Source organism: Podarcis gaigeae (genome assembly GCF_964106915.1).
Source record: "Podarcis gaigeae genome assembly, chromosome: 4".
Taxonomy (NCBI): Eukaryota; Metazoa; Chordata; class Lepidosauria; order Squamata; family Lacertidae; genus Podarcis; species Podarcis gaigeae.
The window spans coordinates 108320419-108342947 of NC_139677.1; the positions used below are offsets into that span (position 1 = coordinate 108320419).

Consider the following 22529-nt stretch of genomic DNA (forward strand, 5'->3'; position numbering starts at 1 on the left):
TAGCACGCCTGGCACTTCTGTCTTCCACTGCCTCCCGCAGTTTGGTCAAACTCATGCTGGTAGCTTCGAGAACACTGTCCCACCATCTCATCCTCTGTCGTCCCCTTCTCCTTGTGCCCTCCATCTTTTCCCAAATCAGGGTCTTTTCCAGGGAGTCTTCTCTTTTCATGAGGTGGCCAAAGTCTTGGAGCCTCAGCTTCAGGATCTGTCCTTCCAGTGAGCACTCAGGGCTGATTTCCTTCAGAATGGATACGTTTGATCTTCTTGCAGTCCATGGGACTCTCAAGAGTCTCCTCCAGCACCAGAATTCAAAAGCATCCATTGTTCGGCCATCAGCCTTCTTCATGGTCCATCTCTCACTTCCATACATCACTACTGGGAAAACCATGGCTTTAACTATATGGACCTTTGTTGGCAAGGTGATGTCTCTGCTTTTGAAGATGCTGTCTTAAGTGTTGATGCTGGGCCTCACCATCTGCTTGGTCCTGTGGTTCTTCTTTGGCTGGAGACGGATCTTCCTTGCCACCAGGCTAGGTGATCTTGCACCCCTGGCAGAACCGTCCGGATTGCGCCCCCTAGTCAAGGACAAATAAGCTCTTCCTTTTGCTTCTCCCCCCCTCCCCCCATTCAAGTCACCCTCTGTTTAAATCCATTTCTTATTAGGCAATAATCAATATTTATATTTATGGACACATGTTTAGCCTATTGTGTGCCCCCCAATTGCCTGTACCCTGGCGGGGGCCCACCTCACCCCCCCCCCCAGTTACAGCCCTGCCACCAGGAAGTGATCCTCTCACTCGGCACTGTGGTAGCTCCATGCGACATAAACACAGTTGGGTGCCGACAATCCATTCCAGCTGGGGTCAGAGGTCTGACCTTGGATGTCTCCAGGACACAGGATCAAAGCTTGTAAAATTGTACACACATGAAGAAAATGGATAGAGGAGAATTTCTGTCCCTCTCCTAACATTAGAACTTGTGGACAGCCAAATGAAGCTGAATATTGGGAAATTCAGGAAAGAGAGACGTCTGAGAAGGGCAAAATCTTGGGGTGTGGTACTTAAACCGTCCCCCAACGTTGCTAGCCCTGAGGGTTTGGAGTCTGACCACAGCCAGGCAGATGGAAGCCAAACAGCGGCTAGGAAGCCAGGATCCTTCCTTGCTGCAACAAGACTCCCCCTTCCGAGCAAAACAACAAAGAAGCCCAGAACAAAAGGCACATGGCTTCTTCAAAGTTCCCACTATTTCTCATAAGATAGGGTTACCAGACGTCCCCGGATTTGCAAATCTGTCCCCGGGAAACGTGGCAGCGGCAGCCTCAGCAGCCCGGAGCCAGCCTGGTAGCACAGTTGTCGCTGGCTGGCTTCAGGAGCTGCTCACTGGCGCCCGCCATTTTTCCTCTCTGGAAGCCCCCATATGATGTGTCTTGTGTGCAACCCATCATATGGGGACTTCCAGAGAGAAAAATGGCGGGTGCCAGCAAGCAGCTCCTGAAGCCAGCCAGAGCCCACTGCCGAAGGGGAACCGGGGACTTCTGGCGGTACAGATCTCCTGCCCCCTCCCCCTTTGTTTTGACAGATCGGGGGAGGCTCAGGAGTCGCAGCCGGCCAGCCGTTGCCCAGTTTTTTAAAAACTGCACATTTATGTTTCACAGGGTGCGAAAGAAGAGCTTTGCACCTTTATACAATATGCATGTGTGCTTGGACCCAGGGTCTTTTGCGTCACCATCCCCACTACTGACTCCCTGTTGCTACTCAGCTTCCAAAAAAACCCAAGTGTCCCCAGATTCATTGAAAAAAATCTGGTAACCATAGACATTTCTGCCCCTGTTTACACACACACACACAAAGGGGGCGGCTCTTGCTGTGCCAAGGTGAGATCCCTTCCACGTGCCACGGCCAGTGCCGTGATAAGGTGGGCGGAAGGGGGACGTTATCAGAGGCACTGGCAGCAGCGGTAGCAGAGGAAGGAGGTGGCTGGCACCTCAGCACCAAAGGACAAGGACAAGAGGCCGAGGAAGCTGCTCCACAGACCCTCCTGTGCCGTCAGGTAAAGGAGACCCCCCTAGACCCCCACCTGAGGGGAGGCCCATTGCTGCCCTTTCCACAGGCAGCTGGGGCAGGCAGAGTCCAGGGACCCCTCTGGCCGGGGCTGATCCTTTAAGGAGAGCCTGCAGGATCAGGCCAGGGGCCCTGCCACTCCTGCCTCCTGTTCTCACAGTGGCAGCCAGATGCCTCTTGTGCAAAACCCCCAGGAGAGACCCTCCCCTCTCGTCTCACAGCCTCCAGAAACTGGTCTGGAGGAGAATTTGCTGCCTCTGACTATGGAGGCCGAGCAGAGCCATCCAGCGAGAGGAGGGGGATATCAGTGAGGACCCACTTTTGCCCTCTGGGGGGCGGGGTGAGAGCACCAGATCAAAAACAGGCCAGGGGACCCTTTGTCCGGCTCTTCTTGGGGTCACAGACCCCCAGCTAGAATGGGACCCCTTTGCCCATCTGGTGGCTCAACTCTGTTAAATATCTGCACTCTTTGGAGGGAAGGAAACGACTTTTCCTGCCCAAGGGTTCTGTGTGAGCCAGAGGCTGGCCTGCTTCCTATGCCGACAAGAAAAGGTGTCAGGGAAGAGTTTCCGCAGCTTCCCGGCCATGCGCAGCCTGGGCTGCTGGTTAGTGCGGCAGCCCAGTGCGCCCCCCCCCCCGGGCTGCGTGAGGCAGGCAGGAGCCTGGGCCCGGCACTGCCAGCCACTCCCTGGGGCTGCCCCAAGAAGAACCCAGTCACTTCCAAGCCTGTGCCAGGCAGGGCACCGACTCCCCGTTCCCTGCCCGCCCTTGCCAGGCGCCACAAGGGCACGGCAGCACCTGGGCTGCTGCGAGGCTGCCAAGGGCAGGTCCTGGGTGGCCAGGAGAGACAGCCATGGCTGGGAGGGTGGCATGGGTGGCATCGGGCCAGCCCCTCAGGGCCTTCCCCCTCCCTCACAAGGCCAGCCAGACCCAGGCTGAGAAATATGAGGGGTCTCTCTCTCTCTTTAGGAGGCCACGCCCCAGCTGGGGAGCCCCACTTAATCTGGGGGGCTTGGACCCAAGCTTCCATCTGGGTTCAAGGGCCTTTCCTGCCCCCCGACTAGCGGCATTCAGAGGTAGACTGCCTCTGGCCTGGGAAGCTCCCTTTAGCCAGTTCCCTAGGAACCATAGTTTGAAAAGGGTGCTGGGAACTGTAGCTCTGTGCAGGGGGCAGTTCCCAGAGTTATTTGGGCAGAAGGTGGTTACAGATAGGTAGCCGTGTTGGTCTGCCATAGTCAAAACAAAAAAATTCCTTCCAGTAGCACCTTAAAGACCAACTAAGTCAGTTCTTGGTATGAGCTTTCGTGTGCATGCACACTTCTTCAGATACACTGAAACAGAAGTTTCCAGACCCTTCTATATAGTGAGAAGGTGGGGAGGGGTATTACTCAGAAGGCTGGTGGGAATGGGTGATTGGCAGATAGCTGTGATGAGCCCGTTGACGACTCTTAACGACTGCAATGAGTCTTACAGGAAAAAGCAAGGGGTGAGAAGGTGAAAAATGGCTTTGTCATGTATAATGAGATAAGAATCCAATGTCTTTGTTCAGACCAGGTCTCTCCATGGTTTTAAGTTTGGTGATAAGTTGCAATTCAGCAGCTTCTCTTTCCAGTCTATTTCTGAAATTCCTTTGTAGTAAAACAGCTACTTTGAGATCTTGTATAGAATGTCCTGAGAGATTGCTGCCACATACACCCGGACAACACCATTACTGGCCCCAACAACATCACACATACCATCTCGGGACTATTTAATTGCTCATCGTCTAACATTGTGTATGCCATCAAATGCCAACAGTGTCCTTCAGCTCTCTATATTGGACAAACAGGCCAGACCTTACGCCAAAGAATAAACGGACATAAATCGGACATCAGGAATCACAAGACAGAGAAACCAGTAGGAGAACACTTCAATCTCCCAGGACATTCTATACAAGATCTTCACGGCGGCCTTGGCCAACGCGGCGCCCTCTGAGCATTTCAGACTACAACTCCCAACAGCCTGAGCCATTGCAGCCGGATGATGCAGCGGCTGTTGGGAGTTGCCAGCCCAGAGCATGTGAAGAGTGCCTGGCTGGCTAAGGCTGCCTTAGGACTTGGCCTCAAAGACTCCAAGGCGGCTTCTCCTCCCTTGGACCAGGGATTCTCTGAGCATGCGCAGTGGGGTGCGAGAGGGTAGTGCTCGCTGCTCTTCTCTGACTTGCAATGCATTAGGAGCAGAAGCAGGCCTGGTTACCGGGACAGAGATTGGGGTCCCAGCCTCCCCCTTCTTAAAAAAGGAAAGTCTTTCTTTATGCAGCACATGGTTAGACTGTGGAACTCCCTCCCACCAGAGGCAATGATGGGAGAGAGCTATTGGATGGCTCCTAGCCCTGGTGACTCGGCTCTGCCTCCCCGAGGCTGGGAATCGCAAGAGGGGAAGGGGCTCCCGTAAGGGGCATCTGGCAGGCAACGGGGGGGGGCTCTCCTTCCGTGGAGGCTTTTAGCCAGAGGTTGAACGGTGGCTCTCCTGACGCAGATGCATTGCAGACGGGGTTAGACTAGATGACCCCAGGTCCCTTTCAGTGATAGGCCTGGCCCCGATCCCGCAGCCGGGGTCTTAAGAGAGGGCTGCCCTTCTTGCCGGCCCCCTGACCCGCCTCTCTCTCTCTCTCTCTCTCTCTCCCTCTGCAGACTCCCGTCCCCGCCTGCGGATGGCGCTCTTCTCGCAGTGCCTGGAGCCCACGGGCTTCCTGCAGTCGCTGCGCTCCCTGGCGCTGGGCGCGGCGTCGCTGCTGCGGGGCTCGGCGACCCCGGAGGAGGCGGCCTTCGTCCGCCGCGAGCTGGCGCTGCTGGAGCGCGACCTGGCCGCCGGGCCGGGGCTGGCGCTGGACGGCGCGGGCGAGCTGGGCGCCTGCGAGGACGGCGTGTCGGTCGCCTTCCAGCAGCTGGCTCTGGCGGCGCGCGCGTCCGGCACGGCGTCGGCGGCGCGCGAGGCCGAGCTCTTCGTGGCCGCGTGCGCGCGCGAGAAGCTGGAGCGGCGCCTGCTGGCCGCCTGGCGGCGCGTGCAGGGCTGCGGGGTGGCGGCGGCGCAGCGCCCGGTGCTGGAGCGCGCCGTCGAGGCGCACCGGCCGCGGAGGCCCCAGATGGCGGGCGTGTGCCAGAAGCTGAACGCGCTGCTGGGCGCCGGGCTGCTGTGCCTGCTGTGCCAGGCGGGCCTCACCCAGCGCGACCCGGCGCTGCTGCTGGCCGTCTGGGAGGAGCGCGTGGGCGCCGCGCACCGGCGCATGAAGGAGGCGCTGGCCGCCTGCGCCCGCTACTTCCCCCAGCAAGCGCAGGAAGACGTCGAGCGGGCGCTGGCCGAGGTGCCCGCGGGGGCGGCGGCGCCCCCCGGGCCGGCCCAGCTGGCATCCAGCGTCCTGCGCAAGCTGGAGGAGAACTACGACTGGCTGCGCTGGGCGGTGATGGCCTGGCAGGAGGGCGGCGAGGAGGAGGAGGTGCTGGCGCGGGGCAGCTTCGTGGCGGCCCGCGGCCCGGGGGGGCTGCACGTGGTGGCCTGCTACGGGGAGAGCCCCGGCGCCCTCGACCGCGCCCGCACCCACCAGCTGATCGGGGAGCTGGAGTGGAAGCTGCCCAACCCGCCCCCCGAGGTCTACGCCAGCCTGGAGGCCGAGCCCGCGCGGGCCGCCGGCTACCTGGCCCGCCGCCTGCTGCAGAAGCTGGCCGAGGGCCTGGGGCCCGGAGTCACCCTCCTGGTGGTGCCCGGCACGCTGGAGATGAAGAGCGGCTTCCCGCAGGCCGCCAGCCTCCGCCACCAGTACCGCCACCGCTTGGCCTCGGGCACCGTCTGCATCTTCGGCTGAGCCCCGCGAACGGCCTTTGGGAAGCCCCCGAATAAAAGGTCCTTTTGCTAGCCCAGCCTGGTCTCTTGCACCTTCCCGCACTGATGCTGAATCGGGGTCAGTGTTCCCTGCACTGACTGGCAGCAGCAGCAGCGCCCCAGGGGTCTCTGCCGGCCCTTCCTGGCGATGCCACCGTTCAGGATTGAACCCAGGACCCTCCCCTGCCCAGGAACAATCCTGACCTGGCTGCTCTCTCAGCTCACGGGACTCAGCATCCAGCAGCTGAGGGTCTTTCCAGAGTGGGGGGTGGGATTCAGCCACATTCCCACAAATGCAGATTGCCCTGGGAGGGGGCATCTCTGGCACAGGAACCCAACTGCAATGAGGAAGGCGAGAGGTGGACTGGGGGGGGGGGGACTCTTGCTGGGATGAAGGTGCAGCAAACACGTCACCTGGAAGCCCCCTCAGCCCCTCCAATTACAGGGCAGGGGAGACCCAAGAGGTCAGCTGTAGGCCCCCCAAAAAACACACAGGCAGACGGTGGGCACCAGGCAGAGGCTTTTATTGGGTGCAGGTGGGTCAGGGCTCCTGGGGAGGAGGGTGTGAGCTGGTGGGTCACCCCAGGGCAGGAAGAGGCCCTGAATCTATCTATTATTACAGTCACAGACCAGTTCCGGCTCACTTACAATATCAGGAAAACCATAAAACACAACAGGGATACACTGAATTGCAATTGGGTATGACAGAGACAATTCAGTTATAGCAGCAGTTAAAAAAATATATTGATCACTAAGATATAACCTAAAATTATCATTTAAAACCTTAATCGTTTTGGTAGTACAGCTTGCTCCCTAAGTGTTATGGCAGTCACACAGAGGAAGGGGCCCTGCTATTCATGCCTGGGGAGCGGGGTGTGGGGGCCCCCCCTTGCCCCTTGCCATGGGGCACCAGAAAACGTCAGCAGCCGTGTTCTGGGCAGGCACGGGCCCCGGAGCCCCCAGGAGATGGTCCACACTCCTATAGTGGTAGAAGTTGGGCCCCCGGAAAAGGAAGACCCCCTGGGCGGTGCAGAAGGCGCTGTCCACGTGGGGGTGGGGGGTGGCCAGCGCTGGGCCTGGCAGGCGGGGGCTCCTCTGCAGGTCCACCAGCTTCATGGAGTTTCCTGGGGGGAGGAATCAGGTCAAGCCCCCGGTGCCAGTCCCTGGAGCTGCCTGCAGAGCCCCCAACCCTCTTCTCTCTGCCCCCACCCCTCAACCACGCAGGGCCGTTCTGGGCCTCCGGAGGGAGAAGACCCCCCCCTCGCCTGGCCAGAGACCCTACCCAGAAGTGAGTGGCCATCTCCTGCCCACAGACGCAGCGGAGCCTGCCTGCATGTGAGAAAGCAGACCGCCTGGGACTCCTGCCGGGCAGCGGGCTGGACTGGATGACCCCTGGAGGCCCCTTCCAACTCAGCCATTCCAGGATTCCCAGGCCTGGGGGGCTCAGCGGCTCTTGCTTGCCTCGAGAGGAGTCCCCTGGAAGCTGCCTGATGGCAAGGGAGACCGCTGCTCCATCTCCTTCAGTGCTGTCTGCACAGGCTGGCAGCTGCTTCCCAGGCTTTCAGGCCAAAGCCTTTCCTATTCATATGTGGGGAGCTACGGGCCTCTTTCCTGGCACTGAGCACCTCCCGCTTTGCAGAATGAGGCCCTCCCCGCCCTTCCAAATACCTTGAAAGACGTAGAGGTGGCTGGAATGAGGGCAGGTGAAGGCCGCATCCACGCCCGGCAGCCCCAGCTCCTCCTGCAGAGGCCGGGGGTAGCCCTCCACGCGTCTGTACCCAGAGCCGGCCCGGAAGATGGTGACCTCAGAGCCCTGCAGACGAGAGCAGGAGGGGGAAGCCGCCAGTCCCACAGGGTGGGGGGCGCCCAGCCGCCTCCCAGCCCCTCAGGCACCTTCCGCCTTCTGGCTCAGCTGGAGACCTCTGACTAAGGCCAGCTGCAAGGAATGGCAGGCGGGAAAAGCGGCTGCTGCCTGGCAGGGGGTGGGATAGAGAACCTTTGGGGGTCCCTGCCAACTCTTCAGTGATTCTGTGCTGAGCTGGGGTCCCCCTCGGGGGGCTTCCGATAATGGCTGCTGTGGGGGCAGCAGGCTGCACTGGGTGGGCCCCCTTTGGCCTCAACCAACAGCTGGGCTTTTCTGGGGGGGGGCGTTTCATTGAACAAAAGGGCCCCCCAAAGCACAGCTGCCTTTTCGTTCCCCAGTTGCACCACGGGGGTGTCCATTTTTGAGCCTCCCTATGGGAAGTGTGGTGGCAGATGGTGGAAAGAGATGGGCAGGGACCAGAGGCTTAATACTTAGGGGGGGCACCTGCCTTCTAGTGGGCAAAGGAAGAAGAATCCCTAGGTAGCGTTTCATTCACCCTATGAGAGGTTAGAGACCCCCCCTTGAGACTCCATGGCCCCCTCGGACCTCTTAGGCCCCGTCTTCTGGCCAGACCACAGAGATGGGGGGCAGAGCTGACCCCTGCCCTCTCCCAGGGCTGGCACCCATTCCCATATTCCTCCTGACAACGGAGGTGTATCTCCACCCCCCAGCTGTCCCCCATACCTGGATCAGGTAGAATTTGTCCTCCCAGCTGAAGGCAGCGTCCACGTCCCCCTCCAGGCCCTTCCAGGTGTGGCTGAGAGGCCAGGCATGCCAGCCGTCGCGCCAGGAATCCACGCGGAGATACTGCCCCCCTGCCAGGAGGGGAAATCAAGGGGGCTTCATGTCTCCAGCTCCCTAGGGTGGGTGGGCAGCCAGCCACCATTTGGGTTCCAGGTGAGGGTCTCCAACCTCCCCGGGGCTACAAGAGTGGGAGGGGAGCCCTCTCAGCCTGGCCCAGCCCCCTCCTCTGCCCGCTTCCAGTGACAGGGAGCCCCCTGTTGCCCCCCCCCCCATCATGCCAGGGTGTCCCCGCTTGCTCACCGCGGAAGGCATAGATGCGCTCCGAGTCGTCCGAGGAGAAGGCCTGGAAGGGCTCCCCGCTGCAGGGGTCCATGGCTGCCCTGAGGGTGGCATTGGCCTGTGCCTCGTGCCCGTGGCCTGCAGAGAGAGGAGCGGAGAACAGAAACTCTCCTGGAAACTCTTCCTAAGCCGGGGGGGGGGGGATTGGGGCCCTGAGAAACAGCTCTGTCCATGGGCAAAAACAGCCCCAGACCCACAGCCGGTGCCTCAGAAGGGCAAAGGCTGCCCCACTGATCCCCCACTGCAGGTGAGACAGTATCCTTGTCTGAAGCCGCCCCCACCTTCATCCATGCGCAATTTGGCCTGTTCCCCCGAGGGTTGTTTGACGGGGGGGGGGCCTTGCACATGCCACCCACCCCGAATTTGGACTGTGAGGAAGTTGGCCCAGGGAGAAGCAGCCACAGGTCTCTTGTGCTGCCCCCTATGCCAAGGCCTTGGAGTTGGGCTCCAGAGGGGCTCCCCGCTGAGCTCGGCCCATGCAGTCTCCCCACCCTGGCCTATGGGCCGTCCGGCTGCCAGGCTGAGTGGGCATCCCAGGGCAGCTGTTCCTTGCCAGCAGGCCCTGCGAGGCTGCCACAGCCGGGAAATGCCACTTGGGGAGAAGGGTGCCCAGGCGCCCTGGTCTCCCCAAAGCCCAGCTCCTCGCAGCCACCTTTGGCTTCTGTGGACTCTGGCACAGCGCATCTTGCAGGAGAGGAGGGCCTTTTTGCTTCTGGCTCCCCCAGATTCCCTCTTTGCCGTTTCCTCGCATGCAAGACTCTCCCTGAGCAGCCCCACAGGGTCTGGAGGCTCAGTGGGGTTTGCGCCTGCTGTCTTGTGGGGGGATAGATGTTCCTTCTCAGAGCGCCCCAGACGCAGCAGCAGGGATGTGGGGGAGCTCTTCACCTCTTCCCGGGCAGCGCATGAAGTAGTCCCTGGCATCCCGCGGGTACTTGGGGGGCACCTCGCCCGTGACGGGGTCGAAGCGCAAGAACTGGATGCCCTGGAAGCAGTAATAGCGCTCCAGCCAGCGCACGGCAGAGGAGCAGTTGGCCACGGCCGGCCAGGAGCGCCTCTTCACCATCCCGGTGGCCAAGTCGTAGGAGAGGACCAGGGGGCCTGCGGGGGAGAGAGCAGGGAAGGGGGGTCAGCGGCTGCCACCTCCAGGCAAGTCGGGCAGACAGAGAGTCCTAGAATTGCTGAGTTGGAAGGGATCCCCAAGGGGCATCTAGTCCAACCCCCTGCAGTGCCCCAGGGCCCTGGTTCCCCATCCAATGCGAAACCAGACCGGACCCTGCTTAGCTTTGCAAATGGGCCGGCAGTTCTATGGCTGAACCACTAGGAGGCGCTTGCGCTCAGGTCCTGTGTTGAGCATCTGGCTGGCAGCTGCGAGAAGAGGGTGCTGGGCACCCTTTGGCCTGATCCTGCCACAGCCCAGCTCCTCTTCTGTCCCCTGGTCTCTCCCCTGGGCAGGGTCCAGGATGCTCAGATTCCTGCCACCAGACCTCCCCTTTCATGATGTATGAGTGATGTATGCGTTATGTAGTTTGGGTGCATGTAACATGGGGATTAGGAGCTAATAAAAGTTTGGGGTCTCCTTTTGTTTGGGGCATCCATCTTGTTCCACCTGGTGGCAGGTGGGAGTCCTGTCGCCAGAGTCTTCAATCAAGACCAAGCCGACTGGCTGCTGTTTTGCTCTGCTATTCCTGACTGGTGTCCTTGTTTTTTGTCCAAGGGAGCCCTCAGATTTCTCCGTTAACATGGGAGGCGGCTGGCCAGAGTGAGCTCTGTCCTATTGCAATAGCTATAATCTACGCTGATTCCTAAATCCAGAGCTGGACTTGGCTCTGTGGATTGTTCAAAAGCTGCTTGTTCCTCCCCTGGGTGACCAACAAGGTGGCGCAGAGGTGAATTCTCCCCATGCTGGGAGGCACATGGCCCTCTGTTGGTGGGGGGGGGGCTTGAGCCAAGATTCTTGCATTGCAGGGATTGGACTAGAGGACCCCCGGGGTCCCTTCCCCCGCTAGGACCCTCTGCTTCGACCCCCTTCTTCCCAGGGGCATCTGGGCCCCCCCCCTTAGCCCCTCAACCCCACAGGAGACACGATCCAGCTCACCCTTGAAGAAGAGGATGGTGGCGGCCGCACACTCCTTGGGGTGACACTCGACTGCGGCATCCAGGTGCCCAGGCACCCCTCTGAACTCTTCCTCGATGCGCCGGGGGAAGCCGGGCCTCAGCATGCCCTGGGCATAAGCCCAGACCCACAGGCCCTGCAGGGAGACCAGGGCACACCCTCCATCTCAGGGCGCAAAAGATGGCTGCCCCACCATCTCCCTTCCCCAAGGGGGGGACAGCTCAGCGGGAGAGAGAGGCCACTCACCCCACTTGCCTCCACATCCTGCCCCTGGCAGCCCCCAGTCCCCGTCCCCCCAGCCCTGGGGTGCCCCACACCTTCCCATCCAGGGCACAGAAGGACCCCTGCCTGGGAGGGCCCTCCTGCCTTGCAGATCCGCTGCCCAGGGAAGCTTAGGGGTTCTTTGGTTGGGGGGAGTCACCCCCCAGCCCCCCACCTGGAAGAGGTAGACGTTGTCGTGGGCGGCCGGCTGGTCCAGGTGGTGGATCCTCAAGGCGGCATCGAGGGGCCCCTGGATCTGGGGCCAGGAGGCGTTGAGGGGCTCGGCCGGCCCACTGAAGCCCTTCCAGACCACGTCCCCTGGGGAGGAAGGGGAGGCTCAGGGAGAGGCACCGGCTGGGGGCCCCGGCTGAGCCCCCAGGGGGCGGACTTAGCTTCAGCAGCCCCCCGGAAAGCATCCCGAGGTCTGCATCCTTCCTGGGCCCACATCTCACAGAGACCTCCCCATAGCAACCCCTCGGCCAGCGGACCCAGCCTCCTCCTCACACCACGGGAAGAAAGGGGGTGTGTGAAGGCAGTGGTGGAGCAGAGAGCAGACGGGGGTGTGGCTGGTTGCGTCCCAGGGTGTGGCACATGTCCTGTGGGCGTGGAGCACCGCCTGCGGGGGCATGGCACCCAGTGGGGGGGGGGCAGCCGTGATGGCACCCACCGGGATCGTGCGGCTGGGGGTGGTGCGCTGCCCCCGCACCCCTGTTCCTCCGCCAGTGGGTGCAGGGAGCCGGGTGCGAGATGCAGGCTACCTTTGAAGAAGAGCATGTTGCCTCTCTCGTCCAGCGTGATGGCGTCATAGCCTTCCTCGTTGGCACAGCGCCTGGCGGTCTCTGGAAGAAGCAGAGAACATCGCAACAGATCACCAGCGAACCATGGCGACACACCAATATCTCACGAGGTCTGAGATAAGGATGGAGCTATGGAGAGGCCCTGGCTGGCTGCATGGTTTTCCTCACATGGTGATTTTTGCATAGCGCACATAATCACATCATTATTCACAATATATCACCAGGTCAAAAACTATAAAAGCAAAATCACAATATGGAATTCAAACCAGTTTGGGATGATATATTGATATACCAGCCAGCCCTGGGCCCCCAGAAGCGAGAAAAATGTCAAAATGTACCTTCAGAAGGTGGTGGGCACAGCCAGTGCCTGTCAGAGGGTTTATTTGGCTGTGATTCCCGCACTTGATGACCCCCAAGGTCCCTCCCAGCTTTGCAATTCTCTGATTTTCTGCAGCACACCAAGGGGGGATGCGGGCAGCCTGGCTGGGAGTGGGGCAGGGAGACAGAAGGGGGTCCCAGAGCAAAGGAGGAGCAGGACCTCTGGAGAAGGTCCCACTGGCAAAGCCCACCTGTGTCGTTGAGCGCAGGCTGTGAGGCCGAGTGGTGCCAGCTGCTGCCGCCGGTGCCATTGAACTTGCTGCTCCCGTGACCCCTGCCAAATAGAAAACCCCCGGTTACCACCAGGCCGTGGGTCTCTGCAGCAGCCGTGGGGCCCCAGCAGGGATGCTCTGGTGGAAAGAGCCCCCTGCCTGGGCCAAGACAGAGCCCCAGCCTCAGGTCAGCTCCTGCAAGAGGACATGGGGGCAAAATGGGGTTCTAGGGAGAGAAGACCCCAACGGCAGAGCCACCCCCTCCTCTCCTTGGGCCCAAAAGCTGAGCCCTCCTTCCATCCACGCTGCCCAAGGAGAAAGGAGGGTCCTTCCTCTGCAATCTCCTCAACCTGCAAGCACAGCAGGTTGCCTTAGTCAGACCACAGATCCATTTAGCTCAATAGTGCCCACACTGGCAGGCAGCAACTCTCCAGGACTTCAGGTGGAGGGTCTCTCCCAGCCATGCCTGGAGATTTCCGCCTTTGGGGATTGGATCTGAGACTTCTGCATGCAAGGCAGGCGCCCTCCCACTAAGCCCCCTCCTCCCTCCCCCAGGACGAAGGCCCAAACAGAGCCCCTGCCCCATTCCGGGCACTCACAGGGGGTGGGCCAGGACCAGGGCCAGGGCCAGGGCCCAGCTCAGGCAGAGGGCTCCCAAGGGGCTGCGCATGATGTGCTCCAGTCCACAGCAGCAGAGCCCCGGGGCCAGGCCCTATCACCTCTTATATCAGCAGAGAGGAGGGATTTCCCAGCCCAGGAGAGTTTCACAATCCTCACTCGCCACTGTTAACTCTTTCCGCAAAAGGACTTCGGGGCGGAGGCTGCCTTTGGGGCACTGAGGGGGGGGGGGAGAAGCAGGGAGGCTCACAGAAGAAGTTGTGGGGCTCCTGCCCATTCCAGAGACGTGGGGGACCTGGGGGAGGGCAAATGTCCGGCCTTGATCTATGGCTGGCCCAAAACAAATACACATGACTTTTTTTCACATATAGCAGGATTTTAGTTTCTTATTCAAATGCCGAGGCACCTGATCCCTCATTGCTGTCTGTCTGGCTCATTTAAGATGAGAGAGAACCTTTCTTCTCAATAACGATGGAACTCACAAGTAGATAATTCTTTTATTTTCTATAAATTTTTATTATTCGCATCAGGAATCTTAGTATGAGTTAATGCTGTGTTACCCCTTTGGAGCTGGGCTGGGTACCGCCTCGGTTTCTATCTGCAAGCCCCGCGGACAGGGCCGGCTGCAAAGAAACCAAGGCACCTATGAATACTTGGTCCTGTTGCAGCATGTTTGTTTGGGAGGGGGGTCAGGCTCCAACCAGACCAGGCAGCAAATAAATTGCCATGTGCAGGCAGCTGTACACCCAACCATGTTTCCTCTTGGCTCATTAGATCAAGGGAGGGCATGACTGGTGGGGTCCGGAGAGTGGGGGGTGCTTTGTTGCTAGAGGGACTCCTGGTCCCAGGAGCAGGGCAGCCTCAGTCACCCAGATGGGAAATCTCAGAAAGATCTGCATTCTAGTTCTTAAAATAAAAAAATTCCTTCCAGCAGCACCTTAGAGACCAACTAAGTTTGTTATTGGTATGAGCTGGTCTCTGAAGAAGTGTGCATGCACACGAAAGCTCATACCAGTAACAAACTTAGTTGGTCTCTAAGGTGCTACTGGAAGGAATTTGATTATTTTGTTGCGACTACGGCAGACCAACACGGCTACCTACCTGTACCTAGAACCAGTTTTTTAAAACCCTTCCTGACTTAAAGAAATCATTCAAGGCAGCGCCTCCATCGCTTCGTTCCAGGCACAAATAAATCTTCCTTGTTGACTTCAACGGTATATTGAAATGCCTATTGATAATGGCAGAAACTGAAATGCTTCCCAGATTTGTAATGGACGGCTATGAGGTCTCTGGAGCAGAACTGGCAAGTATGGAAGGGAAGATGTCGACTTTGACGGGGACTGAGTCTCCTACAAGCAAACTCTCGGCAGAGTCAAGTGTGTCAGAACAACAACTCTCTTCTCCTGAGGAGACACATCAGTCCGGGAGGCTCTTTGCAAAGGGGCAGGCGTGGGGCTGGCGAAGGTGTGGGGCCAGGAAAGCGCTCCTACAGGACACCCCAGAAGGCACCAGAGCAAAGGCACCCTCTTGCAATGGGAGCCCCGTGGAAGAGGGACATTTGGCTCCCCGGGATCCTCTAGATAAAGAAATGTCGAACGGAAGGTACGTTCTGGCCGCTGTACATTTCAAAGTTGGGTCACAAACTGGACTGAATTGAGGAATCAGCCTCGCATGCAAAAATGCCCTTCACCTGACGGAAGGCAGAGAAATCCTCGGCCGGCCGAAGAGACAGAGCCCCATCCTCCCACGATGACCGCCTTGTGCTTCCTCCTGGCTTGGCTCTTCAGCATCAAGTACGTTTCCGAGCACAATGCAAACTGTTGGTGCTGACCTTTAAAGCCCTAAACAGCCTCGGTCCAGTAGACTTGAAGGAGCGTCTCCACCCTCATTGTTCTGCCTGGACACTGAGGTCCAGCGCTGAGGGCCTTCTGGCGGTTCCCTCCCTGCGAGAAGCAAAGCTACAGGGAACCAGGCAGAGGGCCTTCTTGGTGGTGGCCCCTGCCCTGTGGAATGCCCTCCCATTGGATGTCAAAGAGAACAACAACTACCTGACATTTAGAAGACATCTGAAGGCAGCCCTGTTCAGGGAAGTTTTTAATGTGTGACATTTTAATCTATTTTTCATCTTTGCTGGAAGCTGCCCAGAGTGGCTGGGGAAACCCAGCCAGATGGGCGGGGTACAAATAATTAATTACAATTATTACTATTCTTATAAATCTGGAGGCTGCTATGAGAGGTACCGGCTGTGCAACCCCTGGAATGCCTGGCCTGGTCCCAAACTTGTGGGTCATGTCTGCGTAGGGGTGTTCTAGCTGAAGGATGGCAGATGCCCCCACCGGAAGGAACTCTGCCTAGGGCATCTGGGGTGGGGGCGGCCGCCGTGATGACTGTACCCACCTGCTCACCAGCCCTCAGAAAGTCTGTCTTAGGCACAGCAATTACAACAGGCCTCTCTTTAAAATGCTTTGCATTGCGAAACAGAGGACAGGTCTTCTCCAAAGCAACTTCCAGGGTTCTTGTTGTAGATTCGTCTCAGCCAAGAGGAGCTTGCTAAAGGCCAACTTTGTTTGTTGTGGATTTCGCAAGCAGGCGATCAGAAAGGTTCTTGCAGTGGTCAGTTAAACAAGAGAGGTGGGACTTGCAGCAAAAGCTGTCCAACGACCAGACCCAATCCTGACTTTCTGAAGCACCGGCCAGAGCAAATGTTGCCCAACTCAGCTGGCAGGCGTGGGATCTGGAAGAGGAAGCCACAGCCAAAAATCTGGCCAGGCAGATGGGGGTGGGGCGGCTGGGACAGAAGGGCTTTGTGCTCCCAGACCGCCAGCTATGAGGAAGCCCACCCAGGCGCACCCTGCAAATTCCACAAATTGCACAAGGCTCAGAGAACGGGCGCCTCTGTCTCGGAGGGCAGAGATTGCGCAGGTGCGCAAAACTCCCGCCTCCTCCAGCTCCAGAGGCTTCCCTCAGCTCACATCCAGATTCTTTCCTTCTTTCTTTCTCTCCTTCCATTTTCCTTTTGCAAAGCACTGCTTGCCACCACCACCACCCTTTCTCAATTTACGCAGTCTTAACTCTCCCAGTTGTGGGATCATAAAACCGATTGCAGAGTTGGAAGGGACACCAAGGATCATCTAGTCCAACCCCTGCAATGCAGGAATGTGCAGCTGTCCCACACGGGGACCGAACCTGCAACTTGGGTGTTCTCAGCACTAAGCTGAAACCAACTGAGCTATCCATGAGGCCTGATCCTGGCTGTGAGACCCGTGACCAAGGTGGGGAGCTGAGGGCCTCCGATGCCCCTTCCCCACACCACTGATGCCCCACAGCCCCCAGGGGACGGCCACTTATGCCTCCTCGACTTCTCCAGCAGTTGCCGCCAACTTATGATTCTTGATGTAAGAATTTCTTAGTGAAAGCCTTAAACTGAGCCAAAGGCTTTTCTGTGTGAGTCAGGATGACACCTAAGTCAGGCTGCAAAGCCCCGAGGGGAAGAGGTATCTCCGTGGTCAAGTGCATGGCTAAAGTTGTAGTCCCAGGACGCAGCACACCCCCTGCTCTCCTTGGTGGGGACACGATTTGGAAGGCTGTGAGCAGCAGCAGAGCTTCCCAGCCCGCCTTCCTGGGAGTGCGGTGGGCTGTCATTCCTCCTGTGCCAGGAAGCGGGGAGGCAGAAGCCCCCTCAGCTCTCGAAACCAGGCCAAAAGCCAGACTGAGCTGGGGCCAGGCAGCCTGGTCATCTAGGCATCCCCTGAGCGGCCAGCTCAGCCACTGCTGGCCAGTTCTACTTCCCCTGGCCTGTGAGTCTTGCAAGTGCAGCCCCTCAAAGCTGTACATTCATCAGCACACAAAGAGCGTTCAGGGCTCTCTCAAGGGGGCACCTTCAAGGGCGGACATTGCCTGTGCTTCCGGCCAGCGTGCACTCAATACGTGGGGCTGGGAACTTCCAGCATTTCACAATCCCGTTTCCAGGCAGACAGTAACTGCAAATTCCCCTGCTCTTTCCAGGGGGTGAAGTGCCTCCCTCCGTCCCTTTGGAAATTCTCCCCCCCCCCCCCCTTGATCGGGCTCTTTCTCCCGAGAGCTGAGGGGCAGGAGTGACCCACATGCCAAAGGCTTTTAGCTGCTTTGCAGCAGCCGGTCCATTCCCCGGTCTGCCAGGGGACTCCCCTCTGAAGGAAGGCGGCAGCGTTTGGGATTTGGGGGTTTAGAGAAAAGGCAAGTAAGCGGCAACAGGAGAGAAGTGTGTAAGATTATGCCGAGAGAGAGCAGAGAGGGAAAAGCTTTCCCTCGTGGGCATCCCATGAAACGGAACGCTGGAGGATTCAGGACAGAGAAAAGAAAGCCCGTCCCACAGCAGAGAGTAAAACTGGGGATGCCCACCAGCCTCGATGGCTTTAAAAGAGGGCTGGGCGGAAAGCATGGAGGAAAGCAGGACTATGGATGCCCACTAGGCATGACAGCTCTGCTCGGATTCTGAATACCAGTTGCTAGGATCCACGGGAGGGGAGGGAGCTCTTCTAATCTGGTCCTCCTCACAGCTTTTGCTTCAGAGCATCTGGTCAGCCACAGGGAGAACAGGAGGACGGACCAGACGGTCCCTTGGGCCTGATCCAGAAGGCTCTGCTTATGGCCTTCTTGTTGGTTTTCCTTTATCTTAAAGAGGTGAATAATGATACTCAGAAACCAGGCTGGTGTCAGAGGTGCATGTTTGCAGTTTGACCTACTTAGCTGCACACCTGCGGTCTCTCGACTTTTTGCCTAATTAAAAGGGGAGTTACTTTCTGTACCTGGTGCAGGAAGGGATGTGAGAGGATAATTGGTTAATCGAAACTGCATTTAATTTGATCAAATGTCTTGTAAGCTGCCAGTGAGGAGGAGTGGTGGCTTGCAGCGTTTGCCTGTTATGTTTTTGAAAATAAAACTAAGAAAAGATAATGTGGACAGCTTTTTCTTTCTACGCTCCATTCTCTGTGCACACTTCTGTCCTCTTCTTTCCCCGCCAGGACAACTGGGCTCAGGAGGCAGCCCTGTGCCAGCAGCAGCGCCAGGAGCCTGAGAGGTGGGAGAAGCAGAAGTGGCCCTGGGCGCCGCTGGGCCCACATCCCTCTGCTTATGTTCTCATGGAACCCCCAGGTCCAGAGGCAGCGGTTGTGAGCATCCATCTGTCTCGGCAGATTGGGGGGGGGGCAAAGCCTCTAGGGGCGAAGTCAAACTGTTGAAGACATGTAGGCGCCTGCTGTGGCTGTAGAGACGGGTGGGGGAGGCCTCTTTTGTGGCACCTGGGGCAGGTGAAGGGGTCCAGCTGTGCTGCTGCAGATGCACCAGGGCGTTTCCTCTCTCTCTGCTCCTGCCAGCGGTCCTTCCTCCTCTGGGCACTGCTATGGAAGGACAATCTGACTATCTCCAAGGCTCCTCTGCAAGGGATTCCCACATGGCGGGGTTGATGTTGCCAGCCTTCCTGTCATGTTTGCAGACATCTTTGCAGTGTACAGTGGTACCTCGGTTTACATACGCTTCAGGTTACAGACTCCGCTAACCCAGAAATAGTGCTTCAGGTTAAGAACTTTGCTTCAGGATGAGAACAGAAATTGTGCTCCGGTGGCGTGGCAGCAGCAGGAGGCCCCATTAGCTAAAGTGGTGCTTCAGGTTAAGAACAGTTTCAGGTTAAGTACGGACCTCCAGAACGAATTAAGTACTTAAACCGAGGTACCACTGTAGTTGGTTTGCCAACGCACCAGAAGCCAGCTCCCTGGATATCACATCCTTGGGGATCCTGCTGCATCTTCTAGTCTGTGCTCATGAGCAAGCCAGCCCAGAGGCGCTGGGCCAGGAGTGCGACATGCTGGGAGAGCACATCTCTCTTGGAGGCTCTGTCCTGCCACATGATGCCACAAATCTTCCGGACGCAGCACACTGAGAAGACATGGAGGCGCTGCTTCGGCCAGAGGCCTTCTCTCGGCCTTCCTGGGTTCTGAGGGGCATTTGGTGTTAACTGTTACCGGGAAAATCCGAGGGCTCCCTTGGACAAAACAAAGACACCAACCAGGATAACTTGGAGCAAAACAGCAGCCTGTAGGCTTGGCCTTTATTGAACTGTTGCAACAGGGTATTCCCCTCACTTGCAGGAGAGAGGAAAGACCCAGAAGAATAGTGTGCAAGGTCTTATAAAAACTTTTGAAATTCCCCTCCTCTAGGTCAAGCCCACCCCCAGAAACATCATGCATACATTACAGAAAGGAGGGGCTGAGGGAGGCATACATTACAGAAAGGAGGGGCTGAGGGAGGAGTTGGTGGTAACAGGAGTGTCTTGTCACCTGCCTGGTTCCCCCTTTCCCCCTCCCCATAAGTACTTTCCAGGAGACAAAGGGGAGTTTGCAGTTTCCTGCCCCCAGAGGGAAGATCTGATCATTGTCCTTTGTTTCAGTCCATGCTGAATCCACTCCCATATGCAAGTTCTTTGTGATCTTGATTGTCTTCTGTCTGGGATCATCAGGGTTGGCATGGGCAGAGCTCCTGTGGATGTGCTGAGACAGTGAAGGGATTATGGCTGACCAGGACTAAGCCACCCCCCTTTGTTAGTTCTTGTCATATGGAGTAAAAATAAAAATGGAACAGTGCAAATCCAATGTATGGTTGATTTTCTATGAATTTATAACAGAAATGTGGCGTATGTAGTGTGTGAGTGTGTAGTTTATACAAACAGAATGATTGGGGTGGGGGGGGGTTCCTGCTACAATGTACTGACGCTGTGGGTTAAACCACAGAGCCTTGGGCTTACCGATCAGAAGGTCGGCAGTTTGAATCCCTGCGACGGGGTGAGCTCCTGTTGCTGGGTCCCTGCTCCCGCCAACCTAGCAGTTCAAAAGCACGTCAAAGTGCAAGTAGAGAAATAGGTGGGAAGGTAAACGATGTTTCTGTGCACTGCTAGCTTAGTCCTTCTGGCCACATGACCCGGAAGCTGTACGCCGGCTCCCTCGGCCCGTAAAGCGAGATGAGCGCCGCAACCCCAGAGTCGGCCACGACTGGACCTAATGGTCAGGGGTCCCTTTACCTTTACTGAAGTTCTCACCCTGGGCCAGCAGGGAGATATTGTAGGTAGTTTTCACTCAGGTCCACATATTCATATAAGGGGTCGAAAGTGACGTTCAGTGATTGGATAGTTACAAAAATGGTTCCTGTTGCTTTGTCGTGGAGCTCTCTATAAGCAGCTTGGCTGAGCCCTTCAGTTCTGTTCTGGGTCTCCTCGGGGAGAAGGACGGACTGGCCCAGCAGCCTCTGCCCCTCTTCTGATGGGACAGGCCTCAGCCAGCGGAGCTCGGCCCCTCCCGCCCCGCCTCCAGGCACGTGACGCCCAGGCCCCGCCCACAAGGACGCGGCTGGGCTGCCGACGTGTCGCTGGAGCGGAGGAGCCATTCAAAAAGGAAGAGAAAGAGGCGCCACCTGATTGGCCGCCGCGAGAGCTGGAGAGGCGGGCGCTTGACGTCAGAGGCAGGTGACGTTCTTCTGTGGGCGGGAATTCCGCTTCGCCGCGCCCAGCGAGTGGGAGGACCCGGAGCGAATGAATGGCGGGACGTCCCGCCAATCACACTCGGGATACCGGATTTCCCCCCGTTTTCATTGGCCGGCTGGCGAGGCGGGCGTGAAATGGCGGCGCGGCGACGGGGCGTTTCCTCCGTCCTTCTCGGGCTCCGCTGAACCGCCTCGGCCGGCCGCCGTCTCCTCCGTCCGCAGGCCGAGGCCGCTGCGCCCAAGCGGGGTTCACCTCTCTCCTGCAGTGCCCTGGCAGCTGCTCTGACCAATCAGGGCCTGCGGCTGGAGGGGCTTCTCTGCTCCAATTGGTCGAGAGGGCTTTGGGGCGGGAGGTTGCGCTGCTTCTCCCGGGGCGGGGCCGCGCAGGCGCAGACGCGGGAAAGAGAGACGCGTGTCTCTGAGCGTGTGCAGAGGGCGGAGGCTGCCCGAGAAGCCCCGGGCGGGCCGGGCCAGCTCCCCCGCGGCCAGGGCGCTCTGCACATGATCAGGAGTCCGATCCTGCAGCAGCCTCTGCTTGGGCTCTTGAGAAATGGGGGGGGGGAGTTTTGGGGAGCGGGGTATCATGAATGGACAAAATGCTTAAAAGAGCTTCTGTCAGGGGCTCCGAAGCTTTCTTATTGGGAATGACAGGAGCCGAGATTCATCCGAAAAGATTATTTATGTAGGCAACAACGGCAGCGGGGCTGTTATTAGCCCCCAAATGGAAAGACGCAACACCACCCTCCAAAGCAGAAGGGGAAGCCAAAATGATGGCAAAGCTTGCCGAGAAATTAAGGAAGCAAGAAGATCAGGACTTTGAAAAAGAATGGGGAAAATGTATAATGTACCTAAGAGAGCATTTGAAATATATTTTAAAAAATTGTCCAGTAGCGCCTTAGAGACCAACTAAGACCCAGAACAAACTTAGTTGGTCTCTAAAGTGCCACTGGGCAATTTTTATATTTTGACTACATCAGGCCAACACGGCTCCCTACCTGAATCTAAGAGAGCATCGTAAGCATATCAAAACGTTAGCTGGACTCTCAAAATCACTTGTAAAGCAAAAGAAGCTATTGATCTCTTAGACAAATAGAAACTGTGGAGAATTTATTGATATGTAGATCAAAGGATATTGGGTATAAGTTCCATGAAAGGGAGGGAGGGAGTCATGACATTTGAAGACTCATGAAATAAGTATGGAAATGATGTTGAGACAAATTTGTAACTATCAAGACTAATAAACAGGCTGCTTATCTTTGTCTGCCTTAAGCGATGGCAGGGACTTCCGTGGCCATGTTGCCCCCCCTGCAGACCCGCCTTTCCTCGGGGGAGGGCAGGAGCCCAGCCCACCCAAGACAGGCCTGAGGAGCTGCCATGGGACTTCTTGCTCCCGTTTATTCTGAATGCCTTCCTAATGTGACCCCTCACCACACCCAGCAGCTCCCGATTGAAGCGCAGAGTGAGGACCGGGACATTGGCAGGGAAACCAAAATGCTTGTTTGTGTTACAGGAAAAATCCGAGGGCTCCCTTGGACAAAACAAAGACACCAACCAGGATAACTTGGAGCAAAACAGCAGCCTGTAGGCTTGGCCTTTATTGAACTGTTGCAACAGGGTATTCCCCTCACGTGCAGGAGAGAGGAAAGACCCAGAAGAATAGTGTGCAAGGTCTTATAAAAACATTTGAAATTCCCCTCCTCTAGGTCTAGCCCACCCCCAGAAACATCATGCATACATTACAGAAAGGAGGGGCTGAGGGAGGAGTTGGTGGTAACC

The 22529-nt window shown here is 57.7% G+C and overlaps 2 protein-coding genes across 3 annotated transcripts in view; one reads left to right on the forward strand and one right to left on the reverse strand.

Annotated features, from left to right (window-relative positions):
* TIMM10B (translocase of inner mitochondrial membrane 10B) overlaps window positions 1-22529 on the forward strand; it is a 236887-nt gene that overhangs the window by 147787 nt on the left and 66571 nt on the right. The gene's annotated exons all lie outside the window — the stretch shown is intronic.
* HPX (hemopexin) lies at window positions 6426-13353 on the reverse strand. Of its 2 annotated transcripts, none has more exons than XM_083735136.1 (10): window positions 13226-13353; window positions 12606-12688; window positions 11998-12078; window positions 11415-11557; window positions 10961-11114; window positions 9751-9963; window positions 8827-8943; window positions 8467-8597; window positions 7587-7731; window positions 6426-7042 (listed from the first exon to the last, which is right to left on the reverse strand). In XM_083735136.1, the coding sequence occupies exons 1-10, from the start codon at window positions 13294-13296 to the stop codon at window positions 6774-6776; spliced, it is 1407 nt and encodes a 468-aa protein (XP_083591262.1). In that variant the 5' UTR covers window positions 13297-13353; the 3' UTR covers window positions 6426-6773. The 2 variants fall into 2 exon arrangements, with proteins under 2 accessions (XP_083591262.1, XP_083591263.1); XM_083735137.1 differs by lacking the exon at window positions 13226-13353 and adding an exon at window positions 13158-13223 and having other exon boundaries at window positions 12606-12909.